The sequence below is a fragment of the Coregonus clupeaformis genome, chromosome 7, assembly GCF_020615455.1.
Source record: "Coregonus clupeaformis isolate EN_2021a chromosome 7, ASM2061545v1, whole genome shotgun sequence".
Taxonomy (NCBI): domain Eukaryota; kingdom Metazoa; phylum Chordata; class Actinopteri; order Salmoniformes; family Salmonidae; genus Coregonus; species Coregonus clupeaformis.
The window spans coordinates 71,454,531-71,480,504 of record NC_059198.1 but is presented as its reverse complement, the minus strand read 5'-3'; the positions used below and the strand labels follow the sequence as shown (position 1 = coordinate 71,480,504).

The following is a 25,974-nucleotide window of genomic DNA, read 5'->3' as shown; positions in this document are numbered from 1 at the left end:
TTTGAGCAATATGAGATGGAACGGAGTTCCATGCAATAATGGCTCTATATAATACTGTACGCTTTCTTGAATTTGTTTTGGATTTGGGGACTGTGAAAAGACCCCTGGTGGCAAGTCCCCTGTAGCTCAGTTGATAGAGCATGGCGCTTGCAACGCCAGGGTTGTGGGTTCGTTTCCCACGGGGGGCCAGTATGAAAATGTATGCACTCACTAACTGTAAGTCACTCTGGATAAGAGCGTCTGCTAAATGACTAAAATGTAAATGTAATGTCTGGTGGGGTAAGTGTGTGTGTCAGAGCTGTGTGTAAGTTGACTATGCAAACAATTTGGGATTTTCCACACATTATAAAAAGAAGAAGTGATGCAGTCAGTCTCTCCTCAACTCCAGAGCCTGGAGAACTTGCTTTTTGGAGTGTGGTGTCAGAAAAAGCAGAGCATCTCTTTATTACAGATAGACCTCTCCCCATCTTTACAACCATTTAATCTATATATTTTGATCATGATAGTTTACAATCTAAGGTAACACCAAGTCATTTATTCTCCTCAACTTGTTCAACAGCCACACCATTCATTACCAGATTCAGCTGAGGTCTAGAACTTAGGGAATGATTGCCCATGTGATCATGCATTCCCAGTTCCCAACTTCCCACAGACAGACCCCTGATTACTTGGCTATGCTCCAGACAGCATGTAATACTGTAGCTACACACTGTTTGACTGTTTAATCAAAATACATGGCTGTTATGTGTCAAATCCACCCCAACATGTCCTCCAATCAACCTCCTCTTTGGTGAAGTACAGGGATCTCACAGTCATCTTTCCACAACACGTCACAATCTATTTCCATGGGATTTGGCAGTGTTTATGCCTACTTTCCCACTGGTGAGATATTGCTCAACACCCTAATCCAACCTCATGACATTTTAATATGTTCTGAATGACAGATTACAGAATGTTATTGCCCAGACCAATAATCTCTCACTTAATCTGTTGAGAAACATTTTTACGTTTGTTTCACGATACGATTCATAAAATACAGTAAGACCGTTAACCAATGGACCAGTGGAGACAAAGATATTACGAGTCTAGTGTGGAAAGGTTAAAGGTTAAGAAGCGATGACGCAGCAATGTAATCTTGGCTCTGTGAGCTAATGGCTTCTGACTGCAGCTAGACGCTTCTCATGAAACATAGTCCTTCCCATTATCTGCATCGTTAGGGAAAACTTCCTTTTGACTTGAGAATGCAGGAGGCTTTTACTAACTGTGTGAATGGATTACTTACAGGACATTTATCACATGTCAGTTATCATCGTTGAAACTATGAATTGAGTTCTGGCTCTTCTGAATAGATTAATAGATTCATTATTTCTAAATTAGCTGGTGGACTAAAGATACAGTATATTGTCTTGCTGTGCTGTCAGATCAGACACTTCACAGCTAAATACAATCTGACAAATGGAATGATCCCATACTGGACAGAAATAGATTACGGAGAAACACATCTAATCTAAGTGATTGTTCTATCTCCCAGGGGGTTGATGGACATGATGGGAACCCTGGTCCAGCAGGCGAGAGAGGAGAGAAGGTACGACTTATGGATATAGACCTCTGATATCCTGTGTACTGATTGCATAGAATCTATCATCTCAAGACAGTCTCCATCTGATGTAAAAAGAGCTTCAATTTGATTGATTTAATTTGATTGAAACATTGATTTTCTTTGACAGGGTGAGCCGGGTCTGAGTGGACCACCTGGACTAAAGGTAAAGTCAGAGTCACGCTACTCCATCACTCCCCAACCTAGAAGTGACCCTAAAAACCACAACAGCCTTTCTCCACTATTCAAACCCAAACACAGTTGTTCCCCACATGTGAATCAAGTGATAATTACTGCTAATAACCAGAACCAAATAAATAAAGACTCACTCCATGGTCCAAAAACAATACCTAGGCCTAGCCATTCCCCCATCAGCGTTGTCAGATCTAAAGGAATAACATAGGCCTAAGCTACTGTGATGCCTCCAACTTCCAATGGGTTTAGTGGGAGCCCCCTCCATAATACTTACACCCATCCAGTTCATTCACATCTGCAAACATGGATGTTGTAATAATGTATGCTGCTTGAGGTGGTTTTTAGACTGAACCATTGTGGTTCTCTCGCAGGGGGAGCCAGGTGCTGCAGGGTTCCCAGGTCTGCCCGGCTCAGAGGGTCCAGAGGGGATGTCAGGCCTGAGGGGCCCTCCTGGGCCACCGGGACCCCCAGGACGGGGCTTCAGCTTGGACCTGGAGGTATGATTTCACTCATTCAGCTCTCCTGTCTGTCAGAGGGTCAACAACATACTGTACACCTGTTAGATTATTTTCAAGCTGTTTGAAATTAAGGATAACTAATACTGTTCTCATAGCAATGATAGTGGGTTGTATTATTATACAACTTTAGAGTGATTTACATTGTATGTTGGGAGGGATGAGGACAACGACTCGCCCTATACATCACCAATGTGTAGAACCCACCTTAGTGATGCTCGGCAGCCATTTTGTGCCAGAGGGCTCATCACCACACACCAGTTGTCATTGACTGTATGTTGTTTACAGGACATGGAGGGGTCTGGGACACTCGGTGGCTTTGGGGCAGTGATGCCCAGAGGCCCTCAGGTAAGAACACAAAGAATGGTTTCTATATGGAGCTGTTGGGACACCATTTTGCTTATAAGATTGATATACAGTACCAGTCAAAAGTTTGGACACACCTACTCATTCAAGGGTTTTTATTTATTTTTACTATTTTCTACATTGTAGAATAATATTGAAGACATCAAAACTATGAAATAACACATATGGAATCATGTAGTAACCAAAAAAGTGTTTAACAAATCCAAATATATGTTATATTTGAGATTCTTCAAATAGTCACCCTTCGCCTTGATGATAGCTTTGCACACTCTTGGCATTCTCTCAACCAGCTTAACCTGGAATGCTTTTCCAACAGTCTTGAAAGAGTTCCTACATATGCTGAGCACTTGTTGGCTGCTTTTCCTTCACTCTGCGGTCCGACTCATCCCAAACCATCTCAATTGGGTTGAGGTCGGGGGATTGTGGAGGCCAGGTCATCTGATGCAGCCCTCCATCACTCTCCTTCTTGGTAAAATAGCCCTTACACAGCCTGGAGGTGTGTTGGGTCATTGTCCTGTTGAAAAACAAATGATAGTCCCACTAAGCCCAAACCAGATGGGATGGCGTATCGCTGCAGAATGCTGTGGTAGCCATGCTGGTTAAGTGTGCCTTGAATTCAAAATAAATCACAGACAGTGTCACCAGCAAAGCACCCCTACACCATAACACCTCCTGCTCCATGCTTTACGGTGGGAAATACACATGCGGAGATCATCTGTTCACCCACACCGTGTCTCACAAAGACACGGCGGTTGGAACCAAAAATCTCCAATTTGGACTCCAGACCAAAGGACACATTTCTACCGGTCTAATGTCCATTGCTCGTGTTTCTTGGCCCAAGCACGTCTCTTCTTATTGGTGTCCTTTAGTAGTGTTTTCTTTGCAGCAATTCGACCATGAAGGCCTGATTCACACAGTCCCCTCTGAACAGTTGATGTTGAGATGTGTTTGTGACTTGAACTCTGGGAAGCATTTATTTGGGCTGCAATTTCTGAGTCTGGTAGCTCTAATGAACTTATCCTCTGCAGCAAAGGTAACTCTGGGTCTTCCATTCCTGTGGCGGTCCTCATGAGAGCAAGTTTCATCATAGTGCTTGATGGTTTTTGCGACTGCACTTGAAGAAACTTTCAAAGTTCTTGAAATGTTACGTATTGACTTACCTTCATGTCTTAAAGTAATGATGGACTGTCATTTCTCTTTGCTTATTTGAGCTGTTCTTGCCATAATATGGACTTTTTTATTTTTTACCAAATAGGTCTATCTTCTGTATACCCCCCTACCTTGTCACAACACAACTGACTGGCTCAAACGCATTTAGAAGGAAATACATTCCACAAATTAACATTTAAGAAGGAACAGCTGTTAATTGAAATGCATTCTAGGTGACTACCCCATGAAGCTGGTAGAGAGATTGCCAGAGTGTGCAAAGCTGTCATCAAGGCAAAGGGTGGATATTTGAAGAATCTCAAATGTAAAATATATTTTGATTTGTTTAACACTTCTTTGGTTACTACATGATTCCATATGTGTTATTTCATAGTTTTGATGTCTTCACTATTATTTTACAACGTAAAAAATAGTAAAAAATTAAGAAAAACCCTTGAATGAGTAGGTGTGTCCAAACTTTTGACTGGTAGTGTATATATGAACATTTGTATGATTAATACTAACAATCATTTTTACCTGGTGCTATCCACAGGGTCCTATTGGGAAACCTGGCCCTCCAGGACCAAAGGTACTGTAGGCCCTCATGTCTAATATCACTGATACAGTTGGCTTACTCTATGTACCTATCAGGCATGTTTTAATACAATATCTACTTTCAAAAACACACTTCAACCAGACATCAAAGTCAACGTGTACTTGCAGTCGGCAGTCTTTTCACGACCCTTGAATGTTCGCATGTATGCTAGACACACAGTAGTGTATGTGCTAAAATGTCTATGTGTATTAGATCCTTGGGGTAAAGTGTGACTCACTTGTTTCACCATTGACTGTGGTGGATGACAAACACCACCTTATCTAGAAAGGCCACTTGCTCACATCCTACTGCGCGCCACTTAAAGTATGAGTCATATGAATCACAGAGTCAGTCAAGTATACAGGTGGATAAGATCATAGGACTGAAATCTCGCAATACTTATAATGTGCTTCAAGTGGTTCTAAGAATGAACTAATCTGTTGCATATGTGGCTGTAAAGCTTTCACTTTCCTGCATAAACTATAACTATGTTGGTATTTGTTGTGAGTGTGCATGTGCTTGGGTTCATTTCTATTTGGTGTGTGTCAGAATATGTGGTTCTACATACCTGTAAAAGGTTTCCATACTGACGGCCATTTTGTTTCTCCTTCACAGGGCAAAGATGGGCAGGACGGGCTTCCTGGTGTAGCGGTAAAGGTGGGTCCCCCCTACTCAACTGGTTCCCATTCATCCTCTCAGAGGAAGTGCAGCCTTCCACACCATGTGCTTTCTATTAGCCTGCTAATTTCCAATGAATTCCTCTCTGACACGTCTTTGCACAGGCAGGGCCAGTCGCCCAGGTCTCAGGCACTGTACCTCACATGCACCAGCACCACCACCTTGATAGAGACATCAGCTAGCGTTAAAGGGAAAGTTCAGATAGCATTAAAGAGAAAGTTCACCCCGAAATCAAAGTTTGTCCAATGTAAACTAACTACAGTTTTTTTTTAATGCGAGGGGGGGAAACTAACTCAATATACTTTCAAATGATTAAAACAAAATCAAAACTGTGTAGAAATGATAATGGACCTATATTCATACAGTTTCTTGACTGTCCAGCTCGCAAAAAATCACTACAGTCAGGGGGCACCGAAAATTCGATGGATAGAAGACAATTTCTTGCAAATTTTGACGGCAAGGAAATATAAGACATTTTCAGTGTGGCCTTCTGGAACTCGTTGAAGACAGAATGCGGCCCCCAGGGCAAAATGAGTTTGACACCCCTGCTCTAAACGATAGTTTAATGATATTGCACTCTGCAGCCTACTAGGGCTGTGATTGAATGAATGGGAGGTCATTGGGCATTGAGAAATTGAGCTATTACCAGTTGTTTCGCATTTAGAAATATTGCCTCTCATAACCCTTTCCCCTAGTCCAGCAATTCACAAAGCATTAAGCATCTATGCCATAGTGAAATTCCCAACTGTAGATGTGATTTATAAATGAAAGAGTCATTCACCTTCATCATTAAGATAAAAAGGTTTTCTGAAGTCTCACTCATTGATGAGGTATACTATTATAGGTACACAGATGAGGTAGTTAGTTGGAATTGTTCCTCCATTTTGGGCTATGCTATGTGGGTTGGTCACTGGCATCTAAAACGGATCTAAAAGCCCTCTTATTTTAAATTGATGCTGTTCTTGTCTATTAATGTTCTGAATAATGTTATATTTTATGTTTCGTGTGGACCCCAAGAAGAGTAGCTGCTACATGAGCAACAGCTAGTGGTGATCCTAATAAATAAATAAATCAATTTCCTCTCTGTTCCTCTAGGGGGAGCCTGGTGCTCCAGGAGCAGCAGGGTCCTCTGGGCTGGACGGACTGTCAGGGCACTCGGTCAGTACTTCACCTGCCTTTTACTGTCCAATTCAATCTCTCTCCATTATTTGCCTTTTCTTTTGAATTTCTTTTGATTTTAAAATATTATATTCTGTCTTTATACCCTTTACGTTTGTTGTTGTAGGTTCATTATAAAACGGTCTCAGGTTTCAGTTATGTTTTGTCGTTATAGTGTTTGCCCTTTCTTCCATGCAGGGAGCGAAGGGGGACAGGGGTGATATGGGACCAAAGGTACAGTATCACTCCTGCTGACTCCATTCATGTCAATATGTTAATAAGACCATTGATTTCGACTGGCTTTCTGGAGCCAACCAAGCTGGCCCTGTTCTTAGTTCTTCTAACCCTGTGTTCTATGTTCTGTGTGCTAGGGAGAGAGAGGTCAGGACGGCCTCAGTTTCCCCGGCCCTCCAGGACCTCCCGGGCCTCCAGGACCAGTCATCAACCTCCAGGATGTAAGTGGATCAACCATGAAGAGATCCTCATGAAGGACCTAGGGGCTAGGGCCTAGGGGCAAGGGCCTAGGGGCTAAAGAAGTGTTTTTGTACGGGGCCAGTTATCCAGTTTACTTCTGATTTATTGAGTTACTCAGCTGTAATTTTAACACCCCACTAATGGCAGTATAGTATGACTTAATCCCTTAAAATTACCAGTAATCTCAGTTTCGGAAGGCTCATTTTATTAGCTAATCTTATACAGTAATTAGCTGTTATTAGAGCAATTACAAGCATTACAAATGACATTGTTATCATCCCTACTGATGAGCTCAGATGGGACAGTTTTAATGTGGATGTAGATAGTGATGTTACTGCCTCTCCTCTCTGTCCTCCTCAGCTCCTGCTCAACGATACAGAGGGTGTGTTTAACTTCTCAGGAGTGCTGGAATCTCAGGGGCCCAGGGTGAGTAGACTTAGGCTTGTGGTGTGTGTGGGTGTGTGGGTGTGTGTGTGTGTGTGTGTGTGTGTGTGTGTGTGTGTGTGTGTGTGTGTGTGTGTGTGTGTGTGTGTGTGTGTGTGTGTGTGTGTGTGTGTGTGTGTGTGTGTGTGTGTGCGTGCGTGCGTGCGTGCGTGCGTGCGTGCGTGCGTGCGTGCGTGCGTGCGTGCGTGCGTCCGTGCGTGCGTGCGTGCGTGCGTCAACAGTGACACAAAGCATTTCACAGGCGAGAGTTGAAGCAAGTGCACCCCTAAAATGATCACAGAGCAACACATTGTTAACTTCAGTTAAAATCTTTTCAGATTACAATTGCCCTTGTGGTGCTCTTTAAATGGCCTCTGCGGTCTCTCAGTTTTTTGCATTAACAAGATAACATGACAGAACTCCTTTTATATTGTTTTGGGTTCGGCGTACTCGCACCCCCAGAGCAATTAGGTTGAGAAATGGCTGGAATCATATCAAAGATTTGTTTCAAATTGCTGTAATGATATCTGTCATGCATGGTCATAAAACAGTGGTTTGTGTGTCCCACGGACAATTAGGTCCAGGTTATAAGAGATGCATGTTGAGGTATTTATCTGTGACTGATATGGAGGTTAATTCTACAGTGTGTAGTTAAGTTTGTTGGATTCCTTGGTACATTAACCGTTAGATAATTCCTTGAAACAGACTGTTGTTTTTTGTATGGGTGAATAACTGACCGATAGTAAAACAAATCAGATTTTCTCTCTTGCTGCTCAGAGGATCTGTTGGTAGGTTACCATGGTATTATGTCTATCCTTTCTCTATTGCAAAATATACAGTATGCGGCCCACACTTCTGGCATGAACTTGACAGTGCAAACTTTATACAGTGCAATCAGACAGGTACACACTGATAGAGAGATACACTGTAGCTGTCTGTTTCAATTTAGTTCTTTATTTAAATGATTCATACATTGTTTATTCACTGACTATGATTATTCCCAGGGGCCATGGGGTCCAAAGGGGGACTTGGGGATGGCAGGTATCATGGGGCCTCCAGGCCTAAAGGTATGTGTGTGTTTGTGTTATCTGTCTTTGTTTTGGGTTTAAGAACTCCACTAGGGGTTTACTATAGCAGGGTTTACTGTAGCAGGGTTTACTATAGCAGGGTTTACTATAGCAGGGTTTACTATAGCAGGGTTTACTATAGCAGGGTTTACTATAGCAGGGTTTACTATAGCAGGGTTTACTGTAGCAGGGTTTACTGTAGCAGGGTTTACTGTAGCAGGGTTTACTATAGCAGGGTTTACTATAGCAGGGTTTACTATAGCAGGGTTTACTATAGCAGGGTTTACTATAGCAGGGTTTACTATAGCAGGGTTTACTATAGCAGGGTTTGCTGTAGCAGGGTTTACTATAGCAGGGTTTACTGTAGCAGGGTTTACTATAGCAGGGTTTACTATAGCAGGGTTTACTATAGCAGGGTTTACTATAGCAGGGTTTACTGTAGCATTGTTTACTATAGCAGGGTTTACTATAGCAGGGTTTACTATAGCAGGGTTTACTATAGCAGGGTTTACTATAGCAGGGTTTACTATAGCAGGGTTTACTATAGCATTGTTTACGATAGCAGGGTTTACTATAGCAGGGTTTACTATAGCAGGGTTTACTATAGCATTCTTTACTATAGCATAACCTGCTATGGGGCCTTATCCGAACGGGATTGAATGAACATCTAATATACAAGCCCTTTGGATTCCAATCAATTAAAGTGTGTGAAACTCAACACCAGTGCTCATGATTAAAGCTAGGACCCCAGTTGCTGCACACTATTGATGTGTAAAAGCCTGCTAATGTGTTCCAGACTGTGCAGCCATAGACAATATACAACTGATTCAGTCTAGGTCCATGGAACAACATGAATGAGATTATTATCTAATGTTTTCCTTTCACTGAGAGGGGCTCAAGGTGCTTCAACATGCATGTGCTGCACATTACCCTTGGGTTCATGTGTGTATGTGTGTGTGTGTGTGTGTATGTGTGTGTGTGTGTGTGTGTGTGTGTGTGTGCGCGCATGTGTATGCATGTTTGTAATCTGACTGCAAGTGTATGTACAGTATTCATATCGTCTTATTGAGTGTGTGTGTGTGTGTGTGTGTGTGTGTGTGTGTGTGTTTGCAGGGCGAGAAGGGTGAGCCAGGGGTCATGGTTGCCGCTGATGGGTATATGATGTCTGGACTCACAGGGCCACAGGAGCCCAAAGGGATCAAGGTAAGTCTTACACACACTACTTCCTGGGTCAAAGTTCACATTGGCTGCCTGGGCTCTAGTTGTGTCAGACACTCACTTTGTTTCTTGACTCCTTCGCAGGGTGATTGTGGTGTACCTGGACCAGCTGGCGTGACGGTAAGACTTTATTGGTTTCTCAGTTTGATAACGGACGTGGAATAAACAACTGACTCTCGTGTGCATGTGCATATTATGTTGCCAATACAGCTCTCTGTGTGTGTGTGTGTGTGTGGGGGGGGTTGTTGTTCCCTACACTGAGTTTGGAGTAATCCCATTGTAGTAACTACCCCCCTCCCAAACCCTTCTTTGTGTTGCCGCAGCTGCTTTCATTCAAAGTGTTTTGGAACATTTTTGTCAGGCCAAGTCCATACGCACATACAGGCCTGCATCTGGGCCCCTATCCGTCCAATGCATATTTTCAGGCGTACTACGGACCTGTGATGTATCTTAATCCACAGTCCACCTGCTGAGGAGAGAAATACAAAGGGAAACAGTTCTGGTCCTTCAAAGGTTGATTTATTGTTGTGTTTTTACAGGGTCCCATTGGGCCAGTAGGACCCAAAGGAGAATATGGCTATCCTGGTCATCCGGTAAGTACAGTACCTCACATTATGATTTGAGCCATTCCTTTAGCATTGTAGGCGACACATGATAACAATAGCAGTAAAACATTATTTTATTCACATATTGTGTATTTTTAAAACCCAAGAGCAGTCCATTGGGTTACACAAATACACAGCACTACAGAGTATGATCATATCACTCCAATGCATTTGACCATTGGTGATGTGGTGTGTCTCTCGCTACAGGGTCGTCCTGGAATAAGTGGGCATAAAGGAGACCGAGGAGACGCTGTGGTTGTGTCGGTGAGTTGAACCCTCTCCCTCCTTCCCTCCCTCTTTAGATGGGTCACAGTCACAAAGGTTTGAGAAGCACTGCACTAGGGCCATCTGAAGGTGGCGCCCCCTAGCCAGAGCCAAACGATACTGCAACTGTTTGGTGCCTTGCCACTTTCCATTCCTTTCCATTCCAACTCAGCCACCATCAAATATTAGACCTAGACCACACATGGCCCATGAACCGCATGGTTGACCATCTGTCACCGACTCACCACGCAGCTGGTAAAGATGCCAGTCGACACGTTGGCATTGGGGTCAGTTGTTTAACAGGCAGTCCCGTGCCCAGACAACCCCAGCATACGATAAAAACATCCAGCTTATTTATCGACGGGCACTTGAAAGCACCCCGTAAACAAAATAGCTTTTGTTGACGTTTAACAAGACATCTTTCCTCAACATGTGTCAGAAGTCCCTGTGTTTGTTTTTCAGGTCCGTCCATGTGCTGTGGTGTTTCAGACTTCACTTTTACTGTTGGTTTAACTGGCTGACCAATCTTAACCAGACCTTATATACTTGTGGTCAGGGCCGTGCACAGAGCTTTGGAGGGGCAGGTGAAATAAAAAATAAAAATAAATGTATTTTTACATTTACCCATAAAATCTCTACGGCTCATGAAGCCAAATTTCAACATATATATTTCTGGCATAGGCCTTTTATTTATTTTTGCAAAAACAGCCTAGTCTACAGTTCACAGAGAGGGCAACTATATCAGCTATCAGCTGATCAGAGTGAATGTAGATGATGTAAATCAGCTAACTTGTTACAGTAGCTAGCTAATTGTTAGCTATGCTGTTGTAACAACTCTTTACTAGTGATGGGGGAAAACATTTATACAATTACATATCGCAAAATAATTTTAGGACGATATTATATTGATATTTTACTCCAAAGATAGATTTGTAAAAATCCACATAACAATTTTGTAAAAATACACTACATTGCCAAAAGTGCTCGTCGAACATCTCATTCCAAAATCATGGGCATTAATATGGAGTTGATCCTCCCTTTACTGCTATAACAGCCTCCACTCTTCTGGGAAGGCTTTCCAATAGATGTTGGAACATTGCTACGGGGACTTGCTTCCATTCAGTCATGAGCATTAGTGAGGTCGGGCACTGATGTTGGGCGATTAGGCCTGGCTCGCAGTAGGTGTTCCAATTCATCCCAAAGGTGTTCGATGGGGTTGAGGTCAGGGTTCTGTGCAGGCCAGTCAAATTCTTCCACACCGATCTCAACAAACCATATCTGTATGGACCTCGTTTTGTGCACAGGGGCATTGTCATGCTGAAACAGGAAAGGGCCTTCCCCAAACTGTTGCCACAAAGTTGGAAGCACAAAGTCATCCAGAATGTCATTGTACGCTGTAGCTTTAAAATATCCCTTCACTGGAACTAAGGGGTCTACCCAGAACCATGAAAAACAGCCCCAGACCATTATTCCTCCTCCACCAAACTTTACAATTATTGTGCTGATGTTTGCTTCCAGAGGCAGTTTGATACTCGGTAGTGAGTGTTGCAACCGAGGACAGAGATTTTTACGCGCTACGCGCTTCAGCACTCGGTGGTCCCATTCTGTGAGCTTGTGTGGCCTACCACTTCGCAGCTGAGCCATTGTTGCTCCTAGACATTTCCACTTCACAATAACAGCACTTACAGTTGACCGGGGCAGCTCTAGCAGGGCAGAAATTTGATGAGCTGACTTGTTGGAAAGGTGGCATCCTATGACGGTGCCACATTGAAAGTCACTAAGTTCTTCAGTACGGGCCATTCTACTGCCAATGTTTGTCTTTGGAGATTGCATGGCTGTGTGCTCGATTTTATACACCTGTCAGCAAAGGGTGTGGCTGAAATAGCCGAATCCACTAATTTGAAGGGATGTCCAAATACTTTTGTATATATAGTGTAAATATATACAGTGGGGAAAAAAGGTATTTAGTCAGCCACCAATTGTGCAAGTTCTCCCACTTAAAAAGATGAGAGAGGCCTGTAATTTTCATCATAGGTACATGTCAACTATGACAGACAAATTGAGAAAAAAAATCCAGAAAATCACATTGTAGGATTTTTTATGAATTTATTTGCAAATTATGGTGGAAAATAAGTATTTGGTCACCTACAAACAAGCAAGATTTCTGGCTCTCACAGACCTGTAACTTCTTCTTCAAGAGGCTCCTCTGTCCTCCACTCGTTACCTGTATTAATGGCACCTGTTTGAACTTGTTATCAGTATAAAAGACACCTGTCCACAACCTCAAACAGTCACACTCCAAACTCCACTATGGCCAAGACCAAAGAGCTGTCAAAGGACACCAGAAACAAAATTGTAGACCTGCACCATCTGGGAAGACTGAATATGCAATAGGTAAGCAGCTTGGTTTGAAGAAATCAACTGTGGGAGCAATTATTAGGAAATGGAAGACATACAAGACCACTGATAATCTCCCTCGATCTGGGGCTCCACGCAAGATCTCACCCCGTGGGGTCAAAATGATCACAAGAACGGTGAGCAAAAATCCCAGAACCACACAGGGGACCTAGTGAATGACCTGCAGAGAGCTGGGACCAAAGTAACAAAGCCTACCATCAGTAACACACTACGCCGCCAGGGTCTCAAATCCTGCAGTGCCAGACGTGTCCCCCTGCTTAAGCCGGTACATGTCCAGGCCCGTCTGAAGTTTGCTAGAGTGCATTTTGATGATCCAGAAGAGGATTGGGAAAATGTCATATGGTCAGATGAAACCAAAATAGAACTTCTTGATAAAACTCAACTCGTCGTGTTTGGAGGACAAAGAATGCTGAGTTGCATCCAAAGAACACCATACCTACTGTGAAGCATGGGGGTGGAAACATCATGCTTTGGGGCTGTTTTTCTGCAAAGGGACCAGGACGACTGATCCGTGTAAAGGAAATAATGAATGGGGCCATGTATCGTGAGATTTTGAGTGAAAACCTCCTTCCATCAGCAAGGGCATTGAAGATGAAACGTGGCTGGGTCTTTCAGCATGACAATGATCCAAAACACACCGCCCGGGCAACGAAGGAGTGGCTTTGTAAGAAGCATTTCAAGGTCCTGGAGTGGCCTAGCCAGTCTCCAGATCTCAACCCCATAGAAAATCTTTGGAGGGAGTTGAAAGTCCGTGTTGCCCAGCGACAGCCCCAAAACATCACTGCTCTAGAGGAGATCTGCATGGAGGAATGGGCCAAAATACCAGCAACAATGTGTGAAAACCTTGTGAAGACTTATAGAAAACGTTTGACCTGTGTCATTGCCAACAAAGGGTATATAACAAAGTATTGAGAAACTTTTGTTATTGACCAAATACTTATTTTCCACCATAATTTGCAAATAAAATCATTAAAAATCCTACAATGTGATTTTCTGGATTTTTCTTTCTCATTTTGTCTGTCATAGTTGACGTGTACCTGTGATGAAAAATACAGGCCTCTCTCATCTTTTTAAGTGGGAGAACTTGCACAATTGGTGCCTGACTAAATACTTTTTTTCCCCACTGTAGGTAGCATTAGCTAGCGCTAAATGGCTGTACTTGCGCCAAAACTCAGGCATTTTTCATCCTATATCTGGTTCTCCATCATATTTTTAAATAGTAAGCCAACATGTTTTCAGCACTTTTATTTCCCTGACTGATCAAATCTTGTTTTCTCATGCTCTCTCTTGTCTCTCTGCAGCAGACATATAATGAGTAATATGTTTGGGACATCAAATCGCAAACAAAATTGCAGTATCTTTACCTGTGATTGGAGTTTGTTCTGCTGCTAACTTCCGCGTTGTAGGCCTACTTAAAAACAGTCTAATTGAACCCTTCCCTGACTGTGAGAGATACATACAACTCAAAAAGTAGCCAATGTGCCACTACTCATACTACCGCTAGGCGCCAGTAGTGTCTTGTGCAGCAGCAGGAGGACAAGTGCAGTGCGCGCTCACGTGGGGGTAGAGGAGCGGGGGAGGGGGAATGTTCCAAGATTAAATTAGCTAGTTTGATGGCCAGTTCTTTACAGAACAGGGGAGAAAAGAGACTACAAGTAAGATTAAAATACATTAGTGAAAAAAATCGACCAATCTAAAAGGGCACTTTTCTCATAGGAGGGCAAAAGGGCAGAGCCCTTGTGGTCATATCTGAAGTCCATGTGTGCAGATCAAGGGTTGTTTCACTATGAAGGTTTGTGGGTGAGTGATTCAGAAGGACCTTGATCACTCCAAGGTGGATGTGAATTGGACTTCTGAACCAGTATGTTGTCCATTCAACTCTAATTTTCCTCTTCCTCTCTGTCTCTCTGTCTTGTTATCTCTCTGTTCTCAGGGGCCCCCTGGCCCTCCCGGACCTCCAGGACGTCCCGGAATGTTCAACTGCCCCAAAGGAGTAAGTATGACCCCCCCGACCCCCCCTACCCCCTTCCTATATCCATGTTTGTCCATGTCATCGTCAGGTATTGTAGCTCTCCTGTGCTCACTGTCTCCTTCTTCCCCTACGTGTTTTGAAGACAGTTTTTCCCATCCCTCCCAGACCACACTGCAAAAAGGCCGTAAGTGACTGACAGCACAGCGGTGGGCAGGCTGAGCTCAGGCCTGTCTTTCTGTCTCTGTGGAGTATACCTTTTCTTTCTGACTCACTCTTTCCATTACTCATTCACTCTCTCTTTCTCTCTCTCTCTCTCTCTCTCTCTCTCTCTCTCTCTCTCTCTCTCTCGCTCTCTCTCTCTTTCTCTCACTCACAGACACACACACAAAAACACACACACACACACACACAAACACTTTGTATCTCTCTCTCTCTCTCTGTCTCACAGTTACTTGTTCAATCTGTGTAGTATCTTTCCTCACTTCTCCATCATAAAAGGGGAATGTGCATGTTGCATCCATGGTCCCTAACCTATTCCAGGCGTGAATAGAGGATCACTCCTAGCATGCTGCATGCCATATGGACATGGTGGTCATGTGGTGTGGGTTTGCTCTTCCATAGGTTGGTGTTTCATTGGGAAGACACTAACAAAATGCAGGATGGTCCCCAAGATTGAATATTAAACATTCATGAAAATTACAACATTTACATTTTTAGCAGATGCACTAGTGTCAAAACAAAATCAATTAATGTTAACAGTTTATATTGCAGGATGTATTTGCCTGGTATTTGGTGAGACGTGTGGTAATTTCCAAGAATTCCAGATTTTATAACCATGTAATTTTGTAGTAAATACCAGGTTAATAGTGTTCTGAAATACAACATAACGAAATGAATGTACTTACTATGTAAGGTCTTTCAGAAGTGAGATGAGCCAAGTGTGATTGGCATCTCCTGTCTTTCTTGGGGGCCATCTTAAAAAAGCATATTTCATCCAGGGTGGTGGTGGTCACTGGCATGTTTTAGATGTTATTTTTGTTCATTCTTCTAACTCTCCATTTTAATACAGATAGATTAACCCGTCCACTGTGAACTCAACATATAATATGAAATATTATATACTGTAGATACAGTATAATAGCTGTCTTGGATTCATCTTGTTCATCATGTACAATGTTTTTGTTTGTGTCTGAAATGGATGATGTGATGTTTCCATGCTTCACTGTTCCTGTTCTTGTTCCTGCATAAAAAAATCCAATATGTCTCATGTCTTTTAACATGTTTGTTTCACTTTTGCAGATAAATGGTTCTATGAGCTCAACAAATGGTGAGTTGAAGGACTTTCTGGATATGACATAACATTTCAGAACAACATAAATAAATAAATGAGATGTATTTCTTTGTTACAGTTTTTCTCACCATTAAATACAAATGGCATCAGTGAATACAAAATACACTGTTAAAGTGTTCTGTTCACAGAATACAACACATTGTTTTCATCAGAAGAGAAATGTATGCAATTGTGTTCGCTGTTTCCGGCAATCAGTAAATAATACTGCAAAAAAGTATAAATCACTCCATCAGTGTCATACCATGTACAATATATGGTATCTTTTACAATATTGAGGACATGCAGAGATGCAGAGAATGAAGTTGGGTTACTTCTAAGTAATCATCTTCGACATTGTGACCTTCCATGATAGAGCATTGCTTTGGTGTGGATTGAGGCTTATACATTCATATCAGTTGTGTTCCTCCATTGTATTCACCTTTCCTTATTTCTATTGTGGATAGTGTTTCTGTGCACCAATGGAACCAGCCTTTGCATTGAATATATGGAATTGGATTGTGATGATACCGATTAATGAATCATGCACAGAATGTGCTTAAAAAATCAAATAAAAATTGTCAGGAATAATATTTGATTTGATGTGTATGAAATTGTCTGAGGAAATATGCGTAAAAGAAGAGTAATTGCCCATCATTCTGCACCTTTGGATAGTACTTCCAATTTTGATCATCATTATTTAGTAACTGCAAAGAAAAAGTATTGATCTTCTGTGATTTTTAAAAGACAGACTAACTTTCTGTTTTGTCTGCTTGGACTCAGGAGATAAGTATGGTTGCGTTAATCTTTTGCAGCCAGTCGTGTTCTTTTGATGAATCCATTTGCAATTACTTTGTTATGCTGTATTCTCTGATATGAATGCCAAAGGCTCACCTGTTATTCGCTATGTGACCTGTAGGTGGGGCTAACTGTCTTCCAACTGGGACCAAAGGGGACAAGGGGGAGAGGGGCTTCCCTGGGATGCCTGCCCCATCACGTGAGTCACGGTAGATAGATAGATTAGATAGATAGATAGATAGATAGATAGATAGATAGATAGATAGATAGATAGATAGATAGATAGATAGATAGATAGATAGATAGATAGATAGATAGATAGATAGATAGATAGATAGATAGATAGATAGATAGATAGATAGATAGATAGATAGATAGATAGATAGATAGATAGATAGATAGATAGATAGATAGATAGATAGATAGATAGATAGATATATTACTGTTTACCTACAGTATGATTTTGTTTTAATTTTAATATAAAGAATACATGTTATAATCTGTCATAAGGACACAGGTATTATTCATGCACACAGGGATATTATTTACTTTTAAATTATTATTAGATTATCTTTAATAATCAATGGATGATGTGTTTTTCCTGCAGTTACAATGCTTCCCAAAGGAACTATGGTAAGTTGAATATTTGGTTCTGCTGTGTGCGTGCGTGCGTGTGTGCTGTTTACTTCCTGGAGCTCTCACAGTCTGTGTGTCTATGTGTCTGTCTATCCACAGGGGAATAAAGGGGACCAGGGCTTCAGGGGGGACAAGGGAGAAAAGGGGGAGGCCGGGTTACCGGGCCCACCTGGTATGCCTGGGAGATCAGGACTGGTGGTGAGTCCCGTTTCCATTGAGACCATATGCTTCCAAAGCCCCGCCCACCAACCACAGCTTTGACCAATTACAATTACTGAGAAGATCACGATACAACATAGACACATGAGATAGTACATAATCAGTGTCATCTTAATTTGAGGGCGTTATTGCAGTCTATGACCTCTTTTGATGGTGTGCTAGATAGGCAATTGGGTTGTGTGAGCAATGAGGATTTTGAATTTGGCCACGGTGGCAAAACGCAGAATTGACATGAAAGGAAATCCAAGTTGTGTGCAAAATAATACATTGTTTTGCCAATTCTTACTAAATTAAAATGCTGCATGCAACAATAGGGGATTTTTTCCTACTGGCTGCATTTAAATAACCACGCAGCATCATGGGGTTCAATAAGTCACCATGTTCCATTAATTAATTCAATGTAAGATCTTGGAGATGAATATCTGCTAAAGTACTGGGTTTGTTTCAGGGCCCCAAAGGGGAAGCTGTTATGGGGCCCCGTGGCTATCCAGGCGTTCCGGGATCTCCTGGTACTCCTGGGTATGGGAGACCTGGTCCTCAAGGCCCCCAAGGGCGTCCCGGACCCCCCGGAACCCCCTCTCGATTTGGCTCAGGTAAGACTTGTGGCACCCTTTGTGAAATGTTCCGTATGGTACAATATGCTGACTAGCATCACATAATAAAATGTTACCGTTGTGTTTGTCTCCCATTTTTCTAATTCCAGCTGTGACCATCCATGGACCACCAGGCCCCACTGGCCCGGCTGGACCTCCTGGGACCTCTGCCATGGTCAGTCAGTCTGTCCCCTCAGTTACGCCGCCACATATCTGCCCCATCAATGTCATCCCATCATACCATAAAATTGTCAACTCTGTTACATTATCACATCAGCTCCGTCACATCATCAAATAACCTCTGACATGCTAGATATTGCTGTCCTTCCCTCAATCACTCTGGCCACGGTCTCCCCAACAATTACTATATTCCTATACTTCGTCCCAGTCTAATAATGTGTTTCTCTCTATGTTTTTCCTTTAGTTGAAGACGTTTCCTTCCAGCGAGGTCATGATGCAACAGACGATAGACAGCAGCGAGGGGACCCTAAGCTTCACCACGGGGACAGGCAAACTCTACATCCGGGTGCAACAGGGATGGAAGGAAGTCCTGGTACAGCAGCATCTCTGGTCCTTCTCCTCCATGTCTCTATAGTGTCTCTATGAGCCGTGAAACAAACTGATGTGTTTGGTGTTTATCTGTGTCTCTGTCTCTACAGCTTGGTGACTTGATCTCCCTCCCAATTAATCTCATTCTAAATGACGAGGTAAGAACAGTAGAGTTGAGATGAGGATTGAACATGTTCAACTGCATGAATTTTCTGCACAATTCTCCCATTGACATCAATGCATTGTTTATGTGAAAGTGCATTGTAGACCTCCATATAATGGATACTTATAGCAGAATATGCTGTGTGATTGCTGCTTTTTATGTTTATAATCTAGTTAGTAATACACTTTTGCCCCCTTAGGCTCAGCCAGGCAGCGCCAGAAAATATGGGGTGAGTTTGTTGACAAATTAAGACAAGATTGACCTAGCGTTTGCAACTGTGCTAAGTTTGCTCTTGTTATTTCATAGGGGGACAATAAAAGGTTTTTTAAAACATAAACCTCTCTTTATTTACACTTCTATTGAAAATTATTTCTTACTCAAATATTTACTTTAACTTTTGTTTCACCACTTTTTCTTATGAAACGTTGCACTGGAGCAAAGAAACAGTCAATTAAAATACTTTCTTATAACTGTCTGCTTTCTAGTTTGTATCTAGTAAACTGCTAGATGCAAAAATTGAGAATAAGTCTGAAATGTAATCTTTGTTATTCGTTCTTGAAAGCAAGTCATCGGTTTGGCTCAAGTCTGGCCACAAAATGAGCTGGAGTCAAAATGTGATTTTGCCGTGGTTTGGAGTATTCCACTTTTAGACTAAATTACTGTCTGTGTGCTGTCATTGAAGGACAGCCCGAGGCAGGCCAGGTTTAGGTTTTAGAAATTTAGATCCACATTTCACAAAAGAAGACTGTACCATGCTACACTGCTACATTCCCATTTCAACAGCACTGACAAGACCATCATGGTTTCCCAAACTCAGTCCTCGCACCCCCCCCAACACACACACACACCCCACCCCTGGTTTTTTGCCCTAGCACCAGGACTGAGTTTGGGAAACCATGACCAAAGAGAGATGAGAATAGTGTGTGTGTGTGCACATGTGGGTGTGTGCATTCGTTTATTGGATACCTTGACCACCTGGAGTAGTATCCGGCTCGAAGGACCACTCTGAGTGAGGTGGAGGTTTAGAATACACACTAATGAATGACCCTTATTCCACTGTCTCTTCCTCAGCTCAACATGGTGGCTCTGAACCAGCCCCACACAGGGAACTTTGGTGGGGTCAACATAGCAGACAGGATGTGCTATGAACAGGCCAAGGCCATGGGCTTGTCCGCTTATTATCGGGCCTTCCTATCCTCCCCAAAACCCCGGGCCGTTAATAAAGACCTGGTCCCACAGAAGTTCAGGGAGAGCTACCCCGTTACCAACCTCAGGGTAAGCCAACCTCTGTTTCCCATAGGTTCATCTAAGATCAGTGTTAAAGGACCAGTTCAGTCAAAAGGATGATTTTCCTGTGTTTTATATATTTTTCCAAACTATGAGGTTGGAATAATACTGTGAAAATTATGATAATACCCTTTTAGTGTAAGAGCTGTTTGCAAAGACCGCCTGACATTTCAGCCTGTTTTGGTGGGATGGAGTTTTGGCCTGCCTGGTGGTAAATTAGTTAATAGACCAATAAGAAAGAGAGTTCCAAACCTCTCTGCCAATAACAGCTAGTTTTCAGTTTTTTCCCTCCCCATTCACTCCCAGACAGTCCTAGCAAAAGTCTTGCTTGAGAAATTGGTCTTTGCTAAGAAATTATTTTGGTTTATTTTTTACCAGAAATTATTTAATATTAAGATAAAAAGGTCTGTGTTGGACCTTTAACAAATAAAGTGTCAGTCAACTCAATTACTCCTTTCTATATCCACAGGGCGACATTTTGTTCAGTAACTACAAGTCTATCTTCACTGGGGGTGGAGGCAAATTCCCGCCAAACATCCCAATCTACTCCTTCGATGGACGGGACGTATTGGCAGACCCCTTCTGGTCAGTGAAACAGACAGATGTTCAGTTCAGTTCCTCAGACACAGGGCTCTTGGCTATGTGGACACCCTCATACACAACTCATCCTATATCACTGTCTCTAAAGAGTGAAGGCTAGGTAGACATCCTCATCCACCCCTCATCTTCTCCACAGTCCCACCCGACCCAAGCAGCTTCACCAAAAGACAAATGGGTTTGGAAGAGCGAGGCATGAAGAAGGGATGGGACAGACATGGGTGTTTCCACAAAATGAAGTTTTAAATGCAGGATAGCCCAACCGCAATCCAGACATCGGGGGTTGTAGCGTGGTGTTTTTCAGCCCGGGCCCATGTGAGCCAGCTATGTCCACCCTCGCTCTATTTTGAACCTATTTATACACAGCCATGTTAAATATAGCAGCCCCGACCAACCAGAGACTGGAGGCTGGCAATTGTGGCTCCAAAGTTACTGTTTATAGATTTTTTTCAAACAGACACTTTCTGACTTTGAGGCGAGGTCTATTTGAGAGCATGTATGAATGGATATAGCAGGGGACAGAGCAGAGCAATAGGGTTGTTGATGTCATCTGTTAGGTTGAGGTCGCATCTGTGGGTATCTCTGCTCAGTTTGGGGCTACATTAGTTCAAGTCCCATGAGGTTTTTTAAAAACTTTTTTTCTGGGAGGTTTATTTAAATAGAAGGTCATTGAAACTTTTAGTTGGTGTTTGTGTGATCTGTTATGTATGCTGTATTATTTTTTTACGTGTGTGTGTGTGTGTGTGTGTGTGTTCACATGTACTCTATGTGTGTACATCATAGCAGGCTGGTGGGAGGAGCTATAGGAGGACGGGCTCACTGTAATGGCTGGAGCTGAATAAATGGCCAAACACAAACACATGGAAACCACGTGTTTGACTCCATTCCATTTATTCCAATCCAGCCATTACAATAAGACCATCCTCCTATAGCTCTTCCCACCAGCCTCCTCTGGTGTACATCTGCCTGTGTATATGCTGTATCCACACACTCTCCCATTATATTTTTCTATCGCTCCCAACAGGCCTAAGAAGAGCATCTGGCATGGCTCCAATACGTTTGGCAACATGGCGGTAGACCGGTCCTGCGAGTCGTGGCGGGTCAACGACATTTCCATCGTGGGCCAGTCGTCCAATTTGTCCTCAGGCTCCCTTCTAGGACAGCAAACAAGCAGCTGCTCCAACGAGTTAATTATTCTCTGCATCGAGACCATAGAGCACGTTTAATAGACCTTTAACAGTCTCTACCACTCCTGCCCCCCCATTCCTCCATCCACCCATCCATCCACTGTCATCTTAACACTCTGGAAAGGTGTAAATACATGATCATTGCTTTATGAACATGTCGTCATCGTCATCAACTTATTCCTCTCCCATCCTCTGATTGGTTGGTTGATTGACTGAGATGGTGCTAAAGTGGGGATACTGTCTGTCAAACCAGCTCCAAATCATGGCTTTGCAGAGTTTTTTAAACCAACTTTCAAATCACAACTGTCAACTTTCAAGATTCTTTCTCACTAAAGATATTTCTCCTAGTCAAAATGTCACCTTTTGTCTTCCAGTGATTGGTCGTGTTTACAGGTTGTCCTATTAGGTCATTCTATAAGAGATGTTTACTCCATTAGACCACGGCCAATACCACATTTCACATAACATAACGTCCATATTCCAACAAGGGAACAACCAGTATTGCCACCAAATAAATTTTGATGCACTGTATTAGATTTGTTTTATACTTTTGTCACTTCATATCCATGAAGATTGTCTTTCAGTTTTTTAAATACATTTTATACACATTTCTCATTTGAGCAACAATTTCTCGTAGTATTTAATTTAAATTCAATGTTTTATTTATACCTTGACCGCACATAACATGAATGAGTCAAATGATTAAGGTTAAGTATGTAATTTATAGTTTGTTTGTCAAAGTGACTGTTTCAGTTTTTTGCCTTTTTGGAAATGTGTAGTTTTTGTACAGCATTCCTTTTATTGCGCTAGAATTTTGATTTGATAGGTAACTAGTTAGATTCAACATAAATTCCACCCATCATATAGAAATTCCCCACAAAAAATGACAACTCTTATGGAATTTTTATACAACAGAGATTTGATCAGTATGTGAGAGTATGTTTTATACAATAATTGGTGCTTATTGAATAAAAATGTTTTCTTTTTCTTAATAATATTAGTCTGATGTAATTTGTTTTGAAAGCCTGATCCAGTTACATTGACGCTGGTTGCCACCCACGTACTGTGGTTAAAGGACAAAACAGACCAACACGAAAGTCGGCCGTGCGCAGTACGACGAACAGTGGCGATTGAACATGTACAATAATCTGGAAATGAACAGAATATTACCGCCAATGTTCTGTGGTCAGAGGCAATAGGACGGCCACCTGCTGCGAACGGCCAACTCGAGTCAATCAGTGATGGTAGTCAATTTGGTACTAATGTGGCGCTGTAGCGTAGAGGCTCAATGGATTTTTTAGCAATTCCCCCTTACTCCAGTAGGTGGCTTTACCAAGACACAGGCCCTATTTGAATCCTTCCCTTCTCCCCTCCTTGAAGTAATCAGTGACAGTGATTAGTGTAATCAGTAATCAGTGACAGTGATTAGTGTAATCCGTAATCAGCGACAGGGATTAGTGTAATCAGTAGTGAGTGATTAGTGTAATCAGTAATCAGTGATTAGTGCTATCGGTAATCAGTGACAGTGATTAGTTTAATCGGTAATCAGTGACAGTGATTAGTGTAATCAGTAATCAGTGATTAGTGTAATCAGTGACTAGAAATGACTAGACAGATGAAAGCATGTCAAATCAAATCAAATTTTATTTGTCACATGCGCTGAATACAACACTGTGAAATCCTTACTTACAAGCCCTTAACCAACAATGCAGTTCAAGAAATAGAGTTAAGAAAATATGTACTAAATAACTAATAAGTAAAAAAAAAAAATCAAAAAGTAACACAAGAAAATTACATAACAATAATGAGGCTATATACAGGGGGTACCGATACCGAGTCAATGTGCGGGGGTACAGGTTAGTTGAGGTAATATATACATGTAGGTAGGGGTAAAGTGACTATGTATAGATAATAAACAGAGTAGCAGTATAAAGACAAGTAAATAGTCTGGGTGGCCATTTGATTAATTATTCAGCAGTCTTATGGCTTGGGGGTAGAAGCTGTTAAGGAGCCTTTTGGACCTAGACTTGGAGCTCCGGTACCGCTTGCCATGCGGTAGCAGAGAGAACAGTCTATGACTTGGGTGACCGGAGTCTTTGACAATATTTTGGGCCTTCCTCTAACACCGCCTAGTATATACAGTGCTGTGAAAAAGTATTTGCCCCCTTTCTAATTTTCTCTACTTTTGCATATTTGTGATACTGAATGTTATCAGATCTTCAACCAAAACCTAATATTAGATAAAGGGAACATAAGTGAACAAATAACACAACAATTACATATTTATTTCATTTATTTCATAAACAAAGTTATGCAACACCCAATTCCCCTGTGTGAAAAAGTAATTGCCCCCTTACACTGAATAACTGGTTGTGCCACCTTTAGCTGCAATGACTCCAACCAAATGCTTCCTGTAGTTGTTGATCAGTCTCTCACGTCGCTGTGGAGGAATTTTGGCCCACTCTTCCATGCAGAACTGCTTTAACTCAGTGACGTGTGGGTTTTCAAGCATGAACTGCTCGTTTCAAGTCCTGCCACAACATCTCAATTGGGATTAGGTCTGGACTTTGACTAGGCCATTCCAAAACTTCCAATTTGTTGCCTTTTAGCAATTTTCATGTAGACTTGATTGTGTGTTTTGGATCATTGTCTTGCTGCATGACCCAGCTGCGCTTCAGCTTCAGCTCACAGACGGATGGTCTGACATTCTCCTGTAGAATTCTCTGATACAGAGCAGAATTCATGGTTCCTTCTATTAAGGCAAGTCGTCCAGGTCCTGAGGCAGCAAAGCATCCCCAAACCATCACACCACCACCACCATGCTTGACCTTTGGTATGATGTTCTTACTGTGGAATGCAGTGTTTGGTTTTCGCCAGACATAATGGGACCCATCTCGTCCAAAAAGTTGACTCAAGTTTGCCCAAAAGCACCTGGATGATCATCAAGACTCTTGGAAGAACGTTCTATGATTCAAAAGTATAACTTTTTGGACGACATGGTTCCATTGTGTCATCTGTGGATCTGTTGGGGCGGTATGCGAATTGGAGTGGGTCTAGGGCAGGGCTCTCCAACCCTGTTCCTGGAGAGCTACCGTCCTGTAGGTTTTCACTCCAACCCTAATCTAGCACGCCTGATTCTAATAATTAGCTGGTTGATAAACTGAACCAGGTTAGTTAAAACTGGGGTTGTAGCGAAAACCTACAGGAGGGTAGCTCTCTAGGAACAGGGTTGGAGACCCCTGGTCTAGGGTTTCAGGCATGATGGTGTTAATGTGAGCCATGACCAACCTTTAGCTCATCTGGTAGGCTCGCGTCACTGGGCAGCTCGGGGCTGGGTTTCCCTTTGTAGTCCGTAATAGTTTGCAAGCCCTGCCACATCCGACGAGCGTCAGAGCCGGTGTAGTAGGATTCAATCTTAGTCCTGTATTGACGCTTTGCCTGTTTGATGGTTCGTCTGAAGGCATAGCGGGATTTCTTATAAGCGTCCGGAATAGGTCCCCGCTCCTTGAAATCGGCAGCACAAGCCTTTAGCTCAGTGCGGATGTTGCCTGTAATCCATTGCTTGTGGTTGGGAGATGTACGTACGGTCACTGTGGGGACGACGTCATCGATGCACATTTGATGAAGCTGGTGACTGAGGTGGTATACTCCTCAATTCCATTGGATGAATCCCGGAACATATTCCAGTCTGTGCTAGGAAAACAGTCCTGTAGCATAGCATCCGCGTCATCTGACCACTTCCGTATTGAGCAAGTCACTGGTACTTCCTGCTTTAGTTTTTGCTTGTAAGCAGGAATCAGGAGGATAATAGAATTATGGTCAGATTTGCCAAATGGAGGGCAAAGGAGAGCTTTGTATGCATCTCTGTGTATGGAGTAAAGGTGGTCTAGAGTTTTTTTCTCCTCTGGTTGCACATGTGACATGCTG

General features: G+C 42.4%; 1 protein-coding gene across 3 annotated transcripts in view; it reads left to right on the top strand.

Annotated features, from left to right (window-relative positions):
- LOC121569135 (collagen alpha-1(XVIII) chain) overlaps positions 1 to 23,042 on the top strand; it is a 109,247-nt gene extending 86,205 nt beyond the window's left edge. Inside the window, exons 13-41 of one of the 3 annotated variants that reach the window (XM_041879798.2) lie at positions 1,532 to 1,585; positions 1,728 to 1,763; positions 2,164 to 2,289; positions 2,596 to 2,655; positions 4,373 to 4,408; positions 5,030 to 5,071; positions 6,188 to 6,250; positions 6,449 to 6,484; positions 6,622 to 6,705; positions 7,085 to 7,150; positions 8,152 to 8,214; positions 9,328 to 9,417; positions 9,517 to 9,552; positions 9,972 to 10,025; positions 10,245 to 10,301; positions 14,653 to 14,712; positions 14,834 to 14,875; positions 15,991 to 16,018; positions 16,938 to 17,015; positions 17,424 to 17,449; positions 17,552 to 17,650; positions 18,120 to 18,264; positions 18,375 to 18,439; positions 18,689 to 18,817; positions 18,924 to 18,971; positions 19,176 to 19,205; positions 20,048 to 20,251; positions 20,733 to 20,848; positions 21,885 to 23,042. In XM_041879798.2, coding sequence (XP_041735732.1) covers positions 1,532 to 1,585; positions 1,728 to 1,763; positions 2,164 to 2,289; positions 2,596 to 2,655; positions 4,373 to 4,408; positions 5,030 to 5,071; positions 6,188 to 6,250; positions 6,449 to 6,484; positions 6,622 to 6,705; positions 7,085 to 7,150; positions 8,152 to 8,214; positions 9,328 to 9,417; positions 9,517 to 9,552; positions 9,972 to 10,025; positions 10,245 to 10,301; positions 14,653 to 14,712; positions 14,834 to 14,875; positions 15,991 to 16,018; positions 16,938 to 17,015; positions 17,424 to 17,449; positions 17,552 to 17,650; positions 18,120 to 18,264; positions 18,375 to 18,439; positions 18,689 to 18,817; positions 18,924 to 18,971; positions 19,176 to 19,205; positions 20,048 to 20,251; positions 20,733 to 20,848; positions 21,885 to 22,086 — 2,175 coding nt within the window. In that variant the 3' untranslated portion in view covers positions 22,087 to 23,042. The remainder of the gene's footprint in view (positions 1 to 1,531; positions 1,586 to 1,727; positions 1,764 to 2,163; positions 2,290 to 2,595; positions 2,656 to 4,372; positions 4,409 to 5,029; positions 5,072 to 6,187; positions 6,251 to 6,448; positions 6,485 to 6,621; positions 6,706 to 7,084; positions 7,151 to 8,151; positions 8,215 to 9,327; positions 9,418 to 9,516; positions 9,553 to 9,971; positions 10,026 to 10,244; positions 10,302 to 14,652; positions 14,713 to 14,833; positions 14,876 to 15,990; positions 16,019 to 16,937; positions 17,016 to 17,423; positions 17,450 to 17,551; positions 17,651 to 18,119; positions 18,265 to 18,374; positions 18,440 to 18,688; positions 18,818 to 18,923; positions 18,972 to 19,175; positions 19,206 to 20,047; positions 20,252 to 20,732; positions 20,849 to 21,884) is intronic. The other 2 variants (XM_041879799.1, XM_041879800.1) reach the window with 2 other exon arrangements.
- The last annotated feature ends 2,932 nt before the right edge of the window (positions 23,043 to 25,974 follow it).